Source organism: Scardinius erythrophthalmus (genome assembly GCF_964197995.2).
Source record: "Scardinius erythrophthalmus genome assembly, chromosome: 8".
NCBI classification, from domain to species: Eukaryota; Metazoa; Chordata; class Actinopteri; order Cypriniformes; family Leuciscidae; genus Scardinius; species Scardinius erythrophthalmus.
The window spans coordinates 3,913,895-3,933,076 of NC_138228.1; the positions used below are offsets into that span (position 1 = coordinate 3,913,895).

Sequence of the window (19,182 nt, forward strand, 5' to 3'; positions counted from 1 at the left end):
GTGTGTTTTCATAAATGCATGGATGGCAGAGAGGAAACCTGGGAGCCAGATAATGTGGGATGTGGAAAGAGGAGGGGTGAAGGACCTCTTGGGGAACCCAGTCCTCAAAAGCGACGCACATCAACTCTTCAGTGCACATTAGCCAGAGCGATATAACGCCTGACCTTTTCCTTGATCTTTTCAGAACCAATTTTTAATTTGAGACAAATTTGCTGAAAGATGATATTCCAGAAGCATGATTAAAAATGTTTTTTTTTTACGTGAGTTTGGCTCTGGCACCTTTGAGAAACTTTTGAGGCGAAACACCACGCCCAGGTACATCTGCACGCCAGATGGCTCGTGTCTGTTAGGCAAGGCGTAAGCAGCTGCATATCGTACACTTTCTTTACGTGCCAGTAGCTGGAGCATCTTTATCCTGTTAACGCTTTCTTGGAATTACGTTCCCTTTCATCCTTTAACAGGTTTCCTGCGCATTCATATCGGTTGCCTCAAGACACTAGAGTCATGAAATACTGCACTCTAAAAAATGCTGGGTTGTTTCAACCCATGTTTGGGTCAACAGAGGTGGACAAAGTACACAACTTCCTTACTTGAGTGAAAGTACAGATACTACTGGTCAAATATTACTCCGTTACAAGAAAAAGTTGTAAAGATTGAATTTTACTTAAGTAAAAGTACAGAAGTACTCGTTTTTAAAAGTACTAAAGTATCAAAAGTAAAAAGTAAATGTCAATGCATTGTCTTCTTATTGTTGCATTGTTGTATGTTATACTTATGCCTCTGCATCTATGGCTACCCTCATATCAAAATCAAATTTATTTCTCGAACACAGTTCCAGTAGTGGGATTGGATGTGAGATTGAATAAGTGCACTCAATTACGTCCACAATGGTTTTGGACACCCAAATGGCTGTTCCCTCAAATAGTGCCATATTTAAAGTTTTTTTTGTCTGTTAGAATGAATATGTTAGCCTTACTGTTATCTATAAGCTAGTGTGCTCCAAAACAATGACAAAATTCGCATTTAGGAGATCAAACCCAACATTGAAAATGAAAATCTGGTTGATGTCAGAATCCAACGTCAGATTGACGCTAATCTCCAATGTTGGACAGACGGTCCAACCAAAATCCAACGTTGGATGCTGACATCAACCAGATTTTTATTTTCAATGTTGGTTTTGGTCTCCTGAATGCGAATTTTGCCATTGTTTTAGAGCACACTAGCTTATAGATAACATTAGGGCTAACATATTCATACTAAAATCATCCCCTGACTGACGTTACTACTTTCTACTCAATGACCTTGACACAAATGTAGTGGAGTAAAAAGTACAATATTTGTCTTTCAAATGAAGTGAAGTTAAAGTAAAAAGTTTCCAGAGAAAATAATACTCAAGTAAAGTACAGATACTTAAAAAGTGTACTTAAGTACAGTACTCAAGTAAATGTACTTTGTTACTGTCCACCTCTGTGGGTCAAATATGGACAACCCCAAAAAAATGTAATTAAAAATTTTAAACAATGGTTGGGTTTGTCCATATTTGACCCAAACATGGGTTGAAACAGCCTAGCATTTTTTAGAGTGAAGCCATGCATTTCTGAATCCAACCAAAATAGTATTTTTTTATAACTACATCAGGATTTATAACCAGCTATTAATCTTTCCCGGTTGTGGTTAGATGGTTTAGAGCAGGATATGAAACATTTAGAAAGCTCACATTATTGATTGTTTTTCCCCCGCTCACATGTGACCCAGAGTCACCAATAGATGGCAGGGTTGTTGTCTCCATTTGGTGTCCTGGAACATGTTGACCTCGCTTGATCATGCTTTGTGTGATGCAATCCGTCAGGACTTGAGAGGTGTGTGTTGTCAGATGTGCTGTGTTATTAAATTACTCCTCTCCTGACCTGACAGCCGCTCTAATTAGTTCTGTATATAAAGCCATGTGATGGAGACTAACCGTTTCATAAGAGGTCACAGGATGCATCAGGCACTGATTATGTTGGATTCATCTTGTGATCATTACATTTTATTCTGTTAAATGCCTAACAAGTGTGGCAGTTCTTAATTCCTAGTCCTAAAGAAACAAAAATACATATTCCTGAATCGAACGAAACTTGCGGTCAGTGTGTGCCATTATGAAAAGGAAGCAACCAGAAAACTTTGCTATGGCGACAAATCATTTTTGCTCAGATCACAAGCATGTTGTCCATCTGGGGTTTATTCAGTTTCCTTTATACCCTGGATTTAATGAATCCGTTTCCTTTCCAGGAAATACAGGAATATAGTTTCTTTGCTTCGTCCCAAAAATTAGTTTAAAACAAGGCAACGTTGTTCTCCTACTGAACATCTTTTGGTGTATCTGCTGTGTCCATTATTTATTTGTTGTCAGCCGGTTTTCAGGCTTTCAGAGAGAGCTTGTTATAGATCTGAAGAGCTCAGTGTCAAAGGGGATCTAAAGAGTCAGAAAGAAATGCCTCAGATATCTAAAACGGGAGACGTTCAGTCCCTGAATAGCACTGCATCTGTCAATTTCATTTCAGGGAAGCCCGGACAGGTAAATGCGACCTCATCTCCAGGGACGACAGGACAATGTCTGGACGAGAATGTTATTTCAGGGATTTTCTCAGTTAGATTTGAAGTGAAGTTGGCCTTGAAGGTGCCCTCAAACCACAGCACATAAGCAGACCCTGTATATGTGTTTATTGACCGAGCTACTCATAGTGGCGTAAGAGAAACATTCCTTCTGGATGACGGGAAAAGCGATCTACGTACTGCAACCCCTGTCACAGGAGACTAGTCATGAACAGAAAGTAACATAGGGCCCCCTTATTCACCCGGGGGACCGAAAGGAAACTTAAGCCCCCTACAGAGAAATGAAAATAGCAGACTCATGTCCATATCAATGCTTGTAGTCATTGAGTAAACTTATAAAGGCGCATATGGAGAAGTGAAAGCCAAGGTGTCGTGGCATTTCCCCAAACAAACACTGGCGCCACCCATATGGTGACTGGTCATTAAACCATCTAATACATCACGTCTAGACCTAAATGTGTACGTGTTTTCCTCTCTGAAGGTTTCTATGGACATTTTCTAACACCTCTGCTTAGATAGCAGAAGGTTTGTCATCAATAGCATGGGTTAATGTGTCATCAGGCGTTCTTTTCAGATGCTTGTTCCTTAATGGTTCCTTCCAGCGGCGTCATTGTCAACTGTTATAAAACCGAGCTGCTGATATTGAAACGAATGAAAGTGATGCTTATTTGAAGAATTCGAAGAAGTGCTCAGTTCGGTTTCATGCTCCTAATTGATTTAGCCACTTTTACACTTCTCTCCGCTGTGTTTTCAGAGACATCTGTGGCATTTGTGAGATGACAACCTGCTGGGCGGGTTTTCGCAGGGTCATTAAAATTCCTGTTCTTTTCCTTTGCTACTTAAAGCTACATGTTGGCTCACGTCCATCTCCCGTCTTTGGTGCTAACGCAAAATGTGCCCTTTTGCACTGATCTCTGAGACTTTTGCTCTTTCACTTACTAAAATATAGATAAGAATGTTAGTAGCAGAAACCGCTCTTAGATCAGGGCGTAACAGAAACCTTCAGCCAGATGAAAAAGAGGAGGTAAAAGCCCTGAAGGGAAGGGGAGCTTCATTCAAGGGAGAAACAGATACATGACTTTGGCTCTGAAGATGTTTCAGGCGACCTTTAGCCTCAATTTTCCTGCATCCCTGGTGGCCCCAACAAGAGCCTGGCAGATCAAACCCAGGGCTTTGATCAGCACATTGTGAGTGCACACTGGGTGACCTGGTCATGTGCATATGAGAGAAGAGGGCAGAGAGAGGGAGGGAGAGAGAGCAGAAACTCAAGAACGGGGTATTGTTCCCTCCTTCCTGTCCTCTCTCCGGGATAAATCACTGCGGAAGCTTTTTTTGTTTTGTTTTGGTCAGCTCTGCCACCGCCACCTGCCTTTCAATCTCCACCTCTTTTCATAAACCCCCCACTGAAATCCCAGGCCTGAAGAAAATCCCTCTGTAGAGAAACCTCAAGCCGTCATTCACACACATGCCTTCAACAAGGACAAGGTCACGAGGTCGAAGTCTCAGACATCCTTCAAGCAGACATAGGCAGGTTGTGTATGAAGTTTAAGAAGGGAAACGCTCAGTAAAAGATACATCCAAATGGCGGAGAAAGCAAGAATAATGTTCATTTTAAACTTATTTCGTTCAATTCCCCCAAAATTTGGGTTACACTTTATTTTAAGGTGTCATTGTTACAGTGCAATTATATATTTAAGTACTGTGTAATATTAATTAACTACATGTACTTACTATAGGGTTAGGGTAGGATTAGGATTTGGTTGAGGGTTAGTTGCATGTAATTATGCATAATTTACTGTTATTACTACATGTAATAATATAACAAGGACACTGTAAAATAAAGTGTTACCCAAATATGTATATTTCACCCAATATTTCTGTTATTTATTTCCATACTTAGTAGCGGTTTCATGCATTTTTACATTACATTTTCCTGTGCGCTAGACAGTAGACAGACGTGTTTTCACTTTATTGGTTGCACTTTATTTTACAGTATGTGCACTTACATGTACTTACAGTGTACTTACAAGAAAGTGCTGGTTAATATAAGGTAACTACATGGGTTAAGGGTAACACTTTATCTTAAGGTGTCCGTGTTACAGTGTAGTTATGCATTCAAGTACTGTGTAATAATAATGTAAAAACTACATGTACTTATAGGGTTAGGGTTATGATTGAGGTTTAGTTGCATGTAATAATGCATAATTCATAGTTATTACTACATTTAACTTGTGTAACAAGGACACTGTAAAATAGTGTTACCGGTTGGGTTTAGGTTTAGTACCTAGTTATTACCCAGTTATTCTAATAACTATAAGTACATATAACTACAACTATACAACTATAGTAAGTCTGTACATGGGGAACAGGACTGTAAAATAAAGTACTGCCACTTTATTATAAGGTGACATAGTTACAAGTTACATGCACTTTCTATAGCAATAACTGTAAATTATGCTAATTACAAGTAACTAACCCTAAACCAAACTCTAACCTTAACCCTAAAGTAAGAACATGTAGTTATTAATTATTGCAAAGCACAGTAACACTTTATTTTACAGTGTCCTTGTTACACGTTACATAAAGTTATAGTTATATAGTAAGCTATAAATTATAGATAATGCAACTAACCTAACCTTAACCCTATAGTAAGTACATGTAGTTGATTATTATTACTCAGTACTTAAATGTATAATAACACTGTAACATGGACACCTTAAAATAAAGTGTAACCCTCGTGTCTTTTGCAGCGTTTTAAAAACACAGATGTCTGGCATGATCCCCTGGGGCTGTTCACACAGAACGGGTTTTGTGTTTAAAAATGTTCACGTTCACAGTGAACAAACACAGTAATGTAGTGCCGTGGAAGGCAAAACCGCGTTCAGTGTGAATGGTTTGTTAAATTAGTTTGCTACAACAGTAGTTTGTTCCTTTTTCGAAATGCACCGGACACTTATTGAGAGATAATGCCTTTATTTTTTGTGTTTACAGTGTCATGACCTACATTCATTGGCACATAAAGTAGATTCTAGCTCCAAATTAATAAGCGCCAGTCCCATTTTAATCCGTAGTAATTATGTATTATTAGCCAAGTCAACCATTCCCTGATGGAACATACTGTGATGGAATGTAATCATGCTTTTAATATGTATTGTTCTCGTCATTATATTTTTTTGTTGCACAGTAATCGTTTTGGAGTTGTTGACTTATTTATTGTCAGGTTAGCAGATTTTAAAAGCCAAAGGGGCGAATGATGATTGTTAAGAGTGTAAAGAACAGATCAGTTCTCAGGGGCAGAGCCATGGGAACACACAGACGTCACTCCATTTCCCTGTAGATTCCTCTGTGAGGGAGGGCTCGTACCGACATGTCTATACACAAGATACAGAACGTGTTTTGGGCGAGGTACAATGTGAACTTGGTCACAGAGGCGTAGCCATGCAATTGCACATTTTTACTCTTTTCAAAGGCATATATAATTTTGCAATGAAGAGAATATGTATTTGGAATGACGGCATTCTACTGTGTTCAAGTGCGTATCTACTGTCCTAAATTGTGGGGGGTGCTTGTTTCAGAATTCATTTGCAGTTTGTCTTGTCTGAGGGAGGGTGTAAAGTAGCATGTCATTAGCTGTGAAAACAGGTTGTGTCATTATGCAGTGAATAACCTTTCACCTCATTTCAGTGACAAATCACAATGATCTGGCAGGAGTTTCCAACTGGTGGGTCACACAACCCAGTACAATATTTGGTTATATTTATTAGTTACACTTTATTTTACAGTACGTGTACTTACAGTGTAGTTACCCAAGAAAGTACTGGTTTTATAATAATGTAACTACATGTGTTAAGGTTAGGTTTAGGGTTAGTACCTAGTTATAACCTAGTTATTGGGGATAGTTCACTCAAAAATGAATTTTATCATCATTTACTCGCCCTCAAGTTGTTCCAAACCTGTATGAGTTTCTTTCTTCTGTTGAACAGTTGAATGTTGGTAACCAGACTGTTGACGGTAGCCATTGACTTCCATAGTAGGAAAAAAATACTAACACCAACTCCCTGGTTACCATCATTCTTTAAAATATCATCTTTCGTGTTCAAAAGAAAACTCATACAGGTTTGGAACAATAAGAGGGTGAGTAAATGACATCAACAAAAAAAATCCTTTATGGGTGAACTATCCCTTTAAAAACTCCTCTTCAGAAACCCACTTTTGTTTGATAGGCTATTTGAGGTTTAGACGCTTGATTGTTCACATTTCTCTATAAAAATGTTTGATAAGAGTTTTATTATGCGATAAAAACACTGACATATGCCATATACACAGTAAACACAACACCTGACGAATTCTGGCGTAAGCAAACTAGCAGGGTGAGTCGAAAAAAAAAAGAAAAACACACACAAGAACGCATCGGGCAACTTCCTGATTTTTTTTCCTCCTTTCCAAGCTCCGCCCTTTTTGCGCCCCAGCCGCGCTGTGATTGGACGAGCGAGTCCTGTGTTCTGCAACAGCTGCGAGCCGCTCAGACGCTGCTGGAGACCGACGCGAACGCTTCACTCTGTGGATTAATGCTTTGTCTGTCCTATATATGAGAGAGGAGTGCGGATTCACCGGGACGGGCTACTTGCTTCGACAGTAGCATCAAAAGGAGTCGGGAAGTTTTCAGGTACTACATTTGGAAAGCACAGTATTATATATATATATATATATATATATATATATATATATATATATATATATATATATATATATATATATATATATATATATATATATAGCGCGCGCGCGCGCGTACGGGGAAAACGGAGCGCTTCCTCTGCATTGCGAACGGACTGTAATAAATCGTCTATTGCACCCGATCGCTGTGTAGTGTTGCCTTTGGCATTAATGCATCGCACTCGTGTGTTTGTGTGAGAATGGGGGCCAGGCGCCGCAGTGGGCAGTGATCGCTTTAACACAGAGTACGTGCGAACTAGAACGAGCCGCTATTGGCAACTGGCACGTACGCTCCCAACTCCATGTATCTAGATCAAGCCATCAAAATACTCCCGAGAGAGCGTTTGCCTTGCGTTTGACTGATTTTATCGCAAGGAGCCGCGTAATTAAACCATGCAATTCGATAAAACAAGACGAATATTGCTATTTTATGTTATTTGTTTATAATCTCTCATTTATTAAATACCCATTGCGCTGCTTTTGCTTGATGTTGATGCGCTGTGTAAAAAAAAAAAGGAAAGCCTAAATTTGATTTGAATGCATAATTAAAATTTTAAAGTTATAACTTTATAACACTTTGTTTTAGTGTCCTTGTTACACGTTACATGTAGTTACTGTAGTAGTTACTAAAAATATGCATAATTACATGCAAAACAAACCCTAACCCTGTAGTAAGTACATGTAGTTGTATTATTACACTGCACTTAAATGTGTAATTACACTGTAAAACGGACGCAACATAAAGTGTTAACCATAACTTGCATTGGTAAGTTAATTTTCATTTTTTCGAATTTAGCTGTATTGTTCGAATTTTGTGTATGGTTGAAACACCTTAGAGCGAGTAAAATGAGCGAAATGGTTGATACAGATTAAATGGGTGGAAACACCGATGTCGCTATCATAATAATAAACATGTTTTTACAGTATGTTGGGGGAAGGGGGGGTCTTGAAAGAAACTTTCTGTTTCACTAATGCTTTTCTCTCTCTTCTCGAGAAAGGAAAGGTTTCATCTTACACCCGGTCACCTGAGTGCCAGTCAAGGGATGAACTGATAGCGCGCGCATCATTGAATGTGTCATTTTAAACTCTAGTAACATTCTGAGAAATTTTAAGCGCATACGAGAAACAAGTCACGTGATATTAGGGCTGCAACTAACGATTATTTTGATATTCAGTTAATATGTCCATTATTATTCCGAATTATCAGAAGAAAAATGCAAAAAGTATACATAAAAAAAACATGTTTTAATTAAAAATGATTTGAATCCATCGATTTTAACAATGTTATTCCACATCCTGTCCAATGCTGTCCTGTAAACAATGTGTCTATGAAAACAAATCAAATATAGCGAATGTCTTTAATGAGCTATTCCAACAATATTGCCTTTACTGTTATGCTTTCAAATATGATTACTTGCGTTACATGAATATTTTTAAACCTTTATTTCTAAATATGAAGTATTCTCGTGATTCGGAGAAGTTGGATAATGTACCTTTCCCGGAGCTTGTGTCCTCCGCTATTTTCCACATGCGTTTTGTCCGTAAAAATGGGTTAGTCGCTACTGTGAAGTGACGCGACTGGCTGATGGTTTCCCGCGCACCGCGTGCATACGTGACTTATCGATTATCAAATTCGTTGCCGATTATTTTCATTAAAGATAATAATCGATTTTATCGATTAGTTGTTGCGCGATATACATAGTGTGCATCAACAAATGGACACAATTAGACGAATAAACATTATAGACAGTGTGTGAACTATTCAATGACTTTCTGGGGAGTCGGGTTTTACAACAAATAGTCTTTCAGTAATTTGAATCTTCTGCAACCCAAAAGTGTCTACAAGTGTACACACAATTAGTTAAGTAGCATGAAGACGGATACATGTACTAAATCTATAGTAAGTGATAAATAATGTTTTGATAATACGATGCCAGATATTTCGCTAAATGGGAAGCGCTCCAGCGGAGTACAGTTGCTGTAGTAGACTTTTATTCGCTAAATAGCATCTAGCAACACTGACAAGAAAAGTTTAATATTATTCTTTTATTTTCTCTTCTATTCTATATCTTTAAAAAAAAAAGATAATAATTACGTATACTGCGTTTGACTAAACTGGGAAGGGTCATAGCACTTACATATTGTTGTCCTATTGTTAGTTTAATTGCTTCTGTTGTTCTCATTTGTAAGTCGCTTTGGATAAAAGCGTCTGCTAAATTATTAAAAAATTATTTTTTAAACAATGCACATTTTAGAACCCCCATCCATTTTGTTTTCACACCCTGCTTATCGACAGTAATATGCATTTACTCATGTTGCTGTGTTCTCTGAATAGGTGTCGTGGAGACGTTTTGCACCATGCAGGAGGCAGTAGACACCGCTGAGCCCACTTTAGCTCTTCCCATGGAAACGGGAGAGTTCCCTGAGCAGCGGATGGGACTCCCCGACAAGATCCCGTTAGTGAAGCCTTACTTCAAAAAGAAACAGGCACAGAGAAAACTGGGCGCAAAATGCTTGCGCGCTTTAGAGGACCCTATTTTGAGCACGTTATTGAACTCAGACGCCCTGGTGTCGGGGGACGGGGTGTTTGTTCCACGTAACCCGTCTCAACCTCAGAGGACTATATGCACCGCTGTCGTGGAGAAGCAGTCGAGGATTAGTCAGGTGTGCCTGAAGGGGGAAGAGGAGGAGGAAGAGGAGGAAAGCACGGACGTAGCCGCGAGCGAGCTTGCGGGGGAACAGAAGGTGACGGATATTCAGCGGGTGTCCATAGACACTAATGAGCGCGTCGAGGCGGTGCCCTCCTCTGACGTTTCGGGGTCGAAGTTAAATGACATCTACACCGCTGAGACTTTGCAGGGTGCAAATTGCCTCGCCATCAAAGAGGGCGAGATCTTTCAGGATAAAAGCGAGGAGGCCTCTTTGGATCTAGTGTTTGAACTCCTAACCCAGCTCCAGTATCACACGCATCAAGGGGATGCTATATCGATCTGTGTGGATTTCCTCCAGGGCGTTTGCATCTATGGCAGCGACTGCGCCCACCATCACACCGTTTTACCTTACCACTGGCAAATCCACAGAGCAGATACGCAGATCTGGCAGAGCATATCGGATGACTCTCAAGAACAACTGGAGAGGCTTTACTGCAACCCAGACAATGAACATGCCAGACTTAAGTTTCTGTAAGTGCTTTTGATTTTGCTCTCTGGGTTGCTCTTGAACAGCTTCAATCATTTATGCTAAGTGTGTAGTTCAATGGGAAAACGGAACAAATTGGTGCACTGGTAAAAAAAACGCCTGGTTTAGCTGGTCTCCCAGTTTGACCTGCTTACTGAAACCAACCAGAGGGACCAGCAAACCAGCTGAGGCTGTTGTTTTTCAGTGAGGTGTATTGAAGTAGACACTGAACGAGTGCGTGACAGGATGTTGCCCTGTGTGCAGGAGGTTTTGTGTTGTGAATGAGGTAAATGTGACTAAGAGATTGCATCTTTCCTATAAGGCTTTCTGTTTGCTGGCCTGACGTGTGGAAGCGTACTGACAGCTGTAAGCCGTGAACTTGCTCGACCCGCCTCTGCTTAGTTCGGTCAGACGCACACACACACACACACACACACACACACACACACGCGCTCCCTCTCGCTGCGGCTTGCACTCAGGAGGTCTCACGCACTCGTCGCTCAGACAGAGAAGGGCTCACATGCAGACTCGCTCGCAAACACGCAAATAAATGAGACACGCGCAATTATGCACACCCACAGGCTTTCATGCACGCACGCATTTCAGTCTCAGTAAATGCCTTTTATTTTTTTATCATTTACACACACATCCACACAGACAGCCTTAGTCTTACCGATCCCCACTGCCACAACTTGTCCCTGAGCTGAAATCGTGGTGACTTTTACCCAGCAAGATTTTTAATTTTGCTTCAACAAAAGGGCCCTTTTGTTTGTGAGAGTGTTGTTTAGGTCCCAAGCCTGATCTGTATGCAAAGGCGGTTTGCAAAAGGAAGTGCACTTGGGTCATGACAAAGCAAAAGAGACAGTGATTTTAATGCTCACCATGACACAGCTCCTGGCTACTTCCTTCTTGAAGATAGCATTGTCGATTTGTCATGGAAATTCTCCTGCGGGACGGCCGACTATTTAGGGGGTCTTTGTCTACAGGGTTTAATAGAGCGAATGGCCACGTAACCGTCTCTGTTGGCTCAATCAGCCCATGTGCTCTCAGAACCGCGGCTCCCAGTGACCTGTTTCATGTTAATAGCTAAAGCCGACCATTAACCTCCTGCTGACTTTGGTGTTTCGGGGTAAAGTGAGACCCACAGGGCCTGTAAACCACACCCTTTCCTGCTGACCCCCATCTTTTTTGTATATGTGGGGGATTTTTTCCTCTAGAAGAAGTCATTGTGTTGTGTTACTGAGCAGAAATGAGAGGGTTTATGTGACAGACGCCATTGGGCACAGAATGTAATTGCTTTAAACACAGCAAACTAAGTGGCGTTTATTTGAAAGGAAAATAGCAAGAACCTTTCAAGTGAAATGGTTTAAAATGATAAATCAATACACATACTCCATCGGTTTAGTGTTTGGACGCTTTCTGGTTGTCAAAAAAAAAATCTTCCTAAATCTTCAGATACTTCAGGGCCACTGTAGTTTTGAATGCCAAGACAAGGTGTTTATTTGAAAGTAAAATTGTAGTGAAAAAGTATATATTTTTTAAAGGCAAGGATTGTAAATAATAAATCATTAGATACACAGTTCAGAATTATAATACAGTATTTGGACACTTTCTGGTTGTCAAACAAAAGACAAACAGGTACAAAAAATCGCTTCTTAGATCTTGATTTGACATTTTGTTTTGTTGACCAAGGTGTCTAAATACTTTTGGATGACTATAGTTTTGCATGCCAAGACACAATATCAAACCTACTAGCATTCATTTTGAAGTAAAACAGCAGATAATGAATTTTCAAGTTAAACATTTAAGAAAAAAATGGATTATAATAAATAATTTTATACAGTTAGAATTAAGATACAGTATTTGGACACTTTCTGGTTGCCAAACAAAAAACAAACAGGTAAAAAAATCGCTTCTTAGATCTTGATTTTGGCTTGTTTTTAAATGCAATGCTAATATTTTTTTTGTGGCCAAAGTGTCCAAATTCTTTGGGGCTGTTTTTAAAAAGATCTCTCAGGCTGTTACTGTTAACATTGGTTCTCAGTAATCCACAGTTTTATTGTATAACAAATGGATGTGCCATTGTGCTGCAATGTGTGAGATCTGTGACCCTTGATCCTGAAGGTTTGGTCACCATAGGAGCAGCTGAGGTTGAGATGATTGTGTTTGTCACACAATCTCAGTGTGCACCAAGGGCACGGTGACCTGAAACCAAGGTGTTTGCATGTGTGCCTGCGTGTGTGAGAAAGGAGATAACGCCTTAGACGAGCCATGAAATTATTCACATGGGTGAGGTCTCTTGACTTCACTCTTCAACGTCAGTTTGACTCATAAAATGTGTTCTTCCTGGATTCTTTCTCTCTTACACTTTTAAAAGTGTATGGTGGTAATGTAGCATGTTAATGACGGGGAATGTTCGTGTAGGCGATTGGGGTGGGCGATATGACCAAAGTCATTTTATTTCACGACTACGATATATATCATGATATTGCTTTAAATAAATGTATTATGGTATCAAAAATGTTTATACCATTGAAATGTCATCACCGATTTCAATATCACAAAAAAACCTGATACTAGCCTAACTAACATAAGAAAAACAACTCTCACGCTCACCGGAAACAGTCAGTGATCAAATAGGAACATAGAAACTAACACCAAAACAAAGGCTACTATATAAATTGTATAAAGTAATCAAATGTATAAAAACACTGTATAGTCAGTATGTAAATTTATTCGTATTAAAGTTACAAAAGTGATTTACAGAAGGCAGCAGATATATATTAGGCTGCTGTTACTCGCATGCACTGATCTAATGTACTGATACACGCTTTCTATCTCAGCTGTTTACGCTCACTTAAGGCGCTGGCAAAGACGGCCATTTTGACACATAAGCGTGTGTATTTGACCGTTCAACCCAAATAATTGTGTAATATAATAACTGTATGAGCAGCGGCTTTATATGTGCGCGTTTCACATGGGAACGCTCAGAAACAGTCGCAATCCTCTTTTGCTGCTTATTGCTCTTGAACGATCGTCCAAAATCACTGCTGGTTAATCGTGTCTACTGGTATATCACCAGTACTTTCACTTCAGTGCATGCACCATGGTACTACCTTGTGTTTTTGGACATATTACCATGGTACAGTATTTTTACTAGGTATATTGTTCCTCTTTCATTCGATTATCATAGTGTTATTTCTTCAATCTTTTTGTGCGAGTGAGATCATAAAGAGCTCTATTCTCTCTTTCAAATGTGCTTTCTAACATAAACAAAAGCTGGCGAACTTTGCAGCTGAAGTATGTTTATGTGTTGCTCTCCTGCTGAGCGGGACAAAGACAAAGAGAACGAGTCAAATAGCGGCTGGATTGAACAAACAGTCCCGTCGCAGTCCCACATGTGCAACAGTAGGGCACGTCTCGTCAGTCCCTGCATGGTCTCCAGAACATCCTGAGACTTTTTAGCGGCTTTTTCTTCTTTCTCATACAGAGTGCAAGAGGGAAACGAGAGTATTTATTTGCCCTCAGCTCTTCTGAGCGTGTCCTCCCTGAATGGAAACAAAAATTGAGAAGTCGAGTGTTGATTGAGGTTGATGCATTCCCTTAACCATCTTGAAGAGGAAGAATGGAAAGCCCTTTCCGCTTTATAATCAGCTGTCACTCAGAGACTTTATTACTGCACAGTTTCCGTGTAGATATCAAGTTATTACTAAAAGATAGCACTTGTTTTTTGGACCTGTGTGTGTCATGGAAGCTTGTGCATCTTTACTCAATCCGCTTGTGCCAGAAATATCTATTCGCACCTGATTATTTTAGTTCAGTGATTGGTGCATCCTTCCATAACGCAATAAAACTAGATAGCATAGACAGTTTCATTGATTATTTTAGGAGTGATATATTTTGGTCGGATTGTCCGCTCAACTTCAAGTGTCATTAGTCATCTGTTAAATAGTTTTCCTTGGTCTGCAGTCAGTGCATTGTGGGATTAAAATGCTTAATCATAAGCCAATATAAGCTATGCATTGTCCTGAAGTCACCTGGTTGAACATTTAACCATTGTTGTTATTGATTTAAAGGGATCATGTCATTCCAAACCCAGAGGGCTTTCGTTCATCTTTGAAACATGAAGATATTTTTAATGAAACCTGATTTCCGTCCCTACACTGAAAAACTATTACACATGCTTAAAATGTTCATAAATTGATTGTGAAACAAATCCATATGAATCACGCAGTTTAATCCAAGTCTTCAGAAGGTTGCTTTATATGATGAACAGATTTCATTTAGACTTTTATTCACAAATAAACATTGCTCAACACAGGAAAGACGCATAAAATATGGTGATTGGAAGGTCAAACATGCTTTATTAATGGGGTTCAAGCTTCCAGAAGAACCAATAAGGTTTGTTCTTTCATCATTTACTCACCCTTATGTTGTTCCAAACCGTTCTTTCTTCTGTGGAACGTAAAAGAAAAGATGTCTTAGTGTTTTTGTGTCCATACAATGAAAGTCAATGGGGTCCAAAACTGTATATTCTGCAGAATAAAGAAAATCATACAGGTTTGGAGTGAGTATATGATGACAGAATTTTCATTTTTGGATGACCTATCCCTTTAATATCATCACAGTTAGAGGCTTTGCCTGTTTCAGTGTGTATACAGCAAATAACCGTAAAAAAGGCGTTTGCACGTTACTGATACGACTTCACCAGCTGCCCTGCGTGTCATTGTGTATGTGTTTGTGTGTGTTTGGAAGTATCTGTTTGCTGATTGTCTCATTGCTGAGTTTACCACCCGCAGAGGTGACTGCCTTATCTCAGGGTGGGTAGTGTGTGATCAGGTGCATACGTGAGTGTGTGTGTGTTTGTTTAATTCTTCTCAGACTGTGACGCTCGTGCTGGGTGTGAATAATGCTGGCATGCGGGCGGCTCAAGCTGAGCACGTAAAAATTAGTTGTTTTACGTTTATGGGATTAAGAAGGTAGGAAGATCGCACTGTGTTTCGGTGCTTTGGAATGAGGAGCAGTAGAGCGTAGAAATATGAAATATCTCTCTCTTTCCTCTTGGATCTGGTTTGCTTTGTTTCCATCTGACACAGCAAACCACAGCTGGCCCAGAGGTGCCTTTTCACTGGCGTTTGCGGTATATGTGCCAAGAGAGAACGGGGTGACGGGTTAAAGGCTAATCACTGGAGCGTGTCTCTCAGAAGTGGTTGTATGTGGAACATGCCAATCCCCACACAGACCTTGGGTTCGGGCATGCTCAGTGGCGTTTTTAAGGGTTGCTAATCCTTCACACTTCATGCGTTCCCTTTCTCTGGCTCGCTCTTTCAGCCACCTCCCTCCCCTTAGCTTTTACCCTTTTAGCACGGTTTCTCTTCAGTACCCTGGGTGGGTGTGTGTGCGTTTAAAGCTGGTGAAATCAGCAGAAGCGTGATTTAGCTTTCGGAAAAGCAGAACTGTAGGTTGCCAGCTGGGCTCGAGTTCCCCTGTTTTGCAGAAGTGCTGGATAACGAGAGACTGGCATAACCTGGGCAAGTTAAACTGAAGCCGAAAAGCGATTCAGTTTGGTCATGCTCAGCGGTTAAATACGCTTGTCACTGTTCTCAATCCTTAAAGTCTTCTGGTGACATAAGCAGGACTTGTCCAATCATTTAGTCGGCTTAAACCCCACCCCTTTCATACTATAGACTGCAAGCTCGTATTCAGATCTCCATCCAATCAACAACCAGATAAAACCAAGTCTCCACCTCTCGTTTTTTTTCTTTTTCAATAGAGTTCAACAGTCCCCGCCCCCTTTTTCTGTGGCGCTGGTTCCGGAAGTTTTTTTTTTTCATAAATTTTTCCCTTAGGGATTATAAAATAGTCTTTGTTAAAGAGATGAATAAGCCAATCAGCTACGTGGTGAATCACAACATTACAAACTTTAATTTGAAGCAAAAAGGTTTTTGATAATTGGACAAAAAGACAAAGGTTCTGACTGTGTACTTAACGGCTTTAGTGAGGGAAAGAACTATAATCCTATGAAGTACTGCGAACAATTACAAAACGATGGAGAGATATAAAACTACTCATTTATAAATGTTGATTACATGGATAAAAACAATATATTTAAATTTTATATGCATATATATGCATATATATACAAACATTTCAGTATTTTGAGAGCATACAGAGATCGACCTGATTACATTAAAGGGAGTAGGCGGAGCTAAATATTTTGGACAGTGTTGCTTTTTTGGCTCTCTGATTGGTGGAATCTTCTGTACAGCATCATGGGTAATGTAGCTTTTCACCAGGATTTCCGCTGTTAAACACGATTACTTTTTAAATGAGCTGAAATAATGCAGGCTTACGGCTTCAACAGAAGCAAATGCCATTGATTCACAACCTCATAGCTCACAGTAGGGCTGCATTTAAAGGTTTATACGATATCATTCAAAATCTGAGTTTTTACTTCCGGATCCTGGCTATTGCACTTTATAATCCGTTTCACTTGAATGTCGCTACTGTACACACAGTTTCTTTTTTTACAGAAATTATAATTTTATCGTACAGTTAAGCATGCTCTCTGAAAATGTTTACGGTTTCTAGTGTTTCTCAAAATGAAATTTGCAAAGTGTGTGCTAAATTGAACTAAACCAATTGTAAAAGTAGTGAAATCAATCTTTTTTTAGTGATAATCTGACTTGTTAATTTTTTTGACTCATATTTTTGTGTATGCAGACAGAAGAATAATTTAGGGGATTTCAACCTTCATTTAAATGCGGTTGTGTACATGGTTGTTAAATTGTGAAACTAAAACCTGAAACATTCTCTAAGTACATGAACAAAAACAGTTCTCTTTTTATTATCTATTTCACGTGGTGTTGCGTTTCAAAGCACTTCATAACGCAGATAGCAGTTGCACGGTCCGTTTTCTCTGCGCATTGGCAAAACATTTGCATTCTTGCACAGGCTTTAGTCAATACTTTGACCTTTCAAAACTTTGAATCTTTTACCTTTATACTGACCTTTCATGTTATTATTTCCGTTTTAGGTTATTCAAGGTCATTTTAATGTTACTGGATAGAGAGTTTTTGAATACTTCTCGCTCTCACGCTTTTCCATCTCACAGAGTCTAGTCAAATGAGTGTGTGTGTGTGTGTGTGTGTGTGTGTGTGTGTGTGTGTGTGTGTGTGTGTGTGTGTGTGTGTGCACTGGCTGATCTCAGCGCCTGACTCCGGTGAATCATCAGGCGGTTACAGGTCACGGTCACCGTGATGATGAACGCTGCCTCATGATTGGGTCAGGGGGACTTCAAGCGCTTTAGCAGGGTTTACAGGAAGAACAGAACAGGTTATTCACCCGTGACTACACCTCACAGGTAGAGAAAGAGATAAAGAGAGGAGAAACTGGCTTATCAACCGCTCCCCTCTCTTCTCTCAGGCCCTGTTTACAGCTGGTATTAAGTTTTGGTCGATCGGATCACAAGTAAACGAGGGAGACACATTCCCATTCACACCTGGGGCCAGATTTACTAAACAGGGCAAACTAGCGTGAGAGCGCAATTCCAAAACAGCGTTGAGTGGAAAGTTCTGCACGTAATCCACTGGCACGCATATTAAAAAACACAGATGCAGTCAGATCATTTCCATTATGACCAACACAATATACCAGGTAGCGTCTGGTTTAAGACATGCTTTTTTTGGGCGGTAAATAATGGCGCAAACACCCGTGAATTGACAAGCGCAAACCTTAGTAAATTCATTTAAATACTCTCCTCTCATACATTTTGTGTCTGAAAGGGAAACTCCTACAAATGCATATGCAATAAGGTCAGCCGCAAAAATAACCCTGTCCACGACTTTTCAGTGATAATTTTTCACTGCGTGTCTTTAGTAAATCCTGACAGTAGTTTTTTTAACGCCAAAAGAGGGTTTGCAAAGCTGGAGCGAGCTGTTTGTAAATCTGACCCCTGGTGTTTTAATCCGTTTCTTTTGTCCTCTTTCAGTCACATCTGTCCTGATTTCTTCGAGGGGAGGCCGGATAAATGTACGATTTTTCAGATCTTTTGATCAAATGGAGGAAATAAGCTCATGTAATTTACATATGAATGTGAATGGATACACAGAGAGCATCAGTTTCTGCTCTGACGGTCGTAAGACCAGCCGAACACTGATTGTGTGTTAGACATCAGGAATGGTGAGAGAACATTGTGCTTGGTACGTTTTTCATCGTCAAACCAAACTTGGGTCTCCAGCCGACCAAGTTTAAATCCCGTCTGGCTAGTCTCTTCTCATAATGATTACGCATTAGGTCAGTAGACGGAGAGTAGACGTCTGTTTGAACACATGACCACAAAAGCAATGTGTTTTTGACTACCTCTGGAAGTGGTCGAAAGTGGACAAGCTCATAATGTTTTAGACCCCGTTTACTCCTGTATTTAGCGTCGTCCACCTGTGATCCGATCGACCAAAACAAATGCTATACCAGCTTTAAACAGGGCCTCTGCCTTTTCCTTACAGTCTCTCCATCCTGCTTATTGCCTGCCCATATATATATATATGAATATCTTGCACGCTTGTCACTTTCAGAATTACGATGTAAACTAGAAAATCCCGTGGTTTCATCATAAGTAGGTTGTGCTGATTAGCGCAGAGGGAATCAGTCCTTGCACTTAATTTAATGAATGGAAGGTTATTGTTAGTGCTGGAG

General features: G+C 39.9%; 1 protein-coding gene across 2 annotated transcripts in view; it reads left to right on the top strand.

Annotated features, from left to right (window-relative positions):
• Window positions 1–19,182, top strand: part of tiparp (TCDD-inducible poly(ADP-ribose) polymerase) — a 40,817-nt gene that overhangs the window by 7,249 nt on the left and 14,386 nt on the right. The window contains exons 3-4 of one of the 2 annotated variants that reach the window (XM_081372905.1): window positions 7,043–7,261; window positions 9,647–10,493. In XM_081372905.1, the coding sequence (XP_081229031.1) occupies window positions 9,670–10,493 (824 nt within the window). In that variant the 5' untranslated portion in view covers window positions 7,043–7,261; window positions 9,647–9,669. Of the gene's footprint in view, window positions 1–5,964; window positions 7,262–9,646; window positions 10,494–19,182 lie in introns of those variants that run through there. The other variant, XM_081372904.1, reaches the window with a different exon arrangement.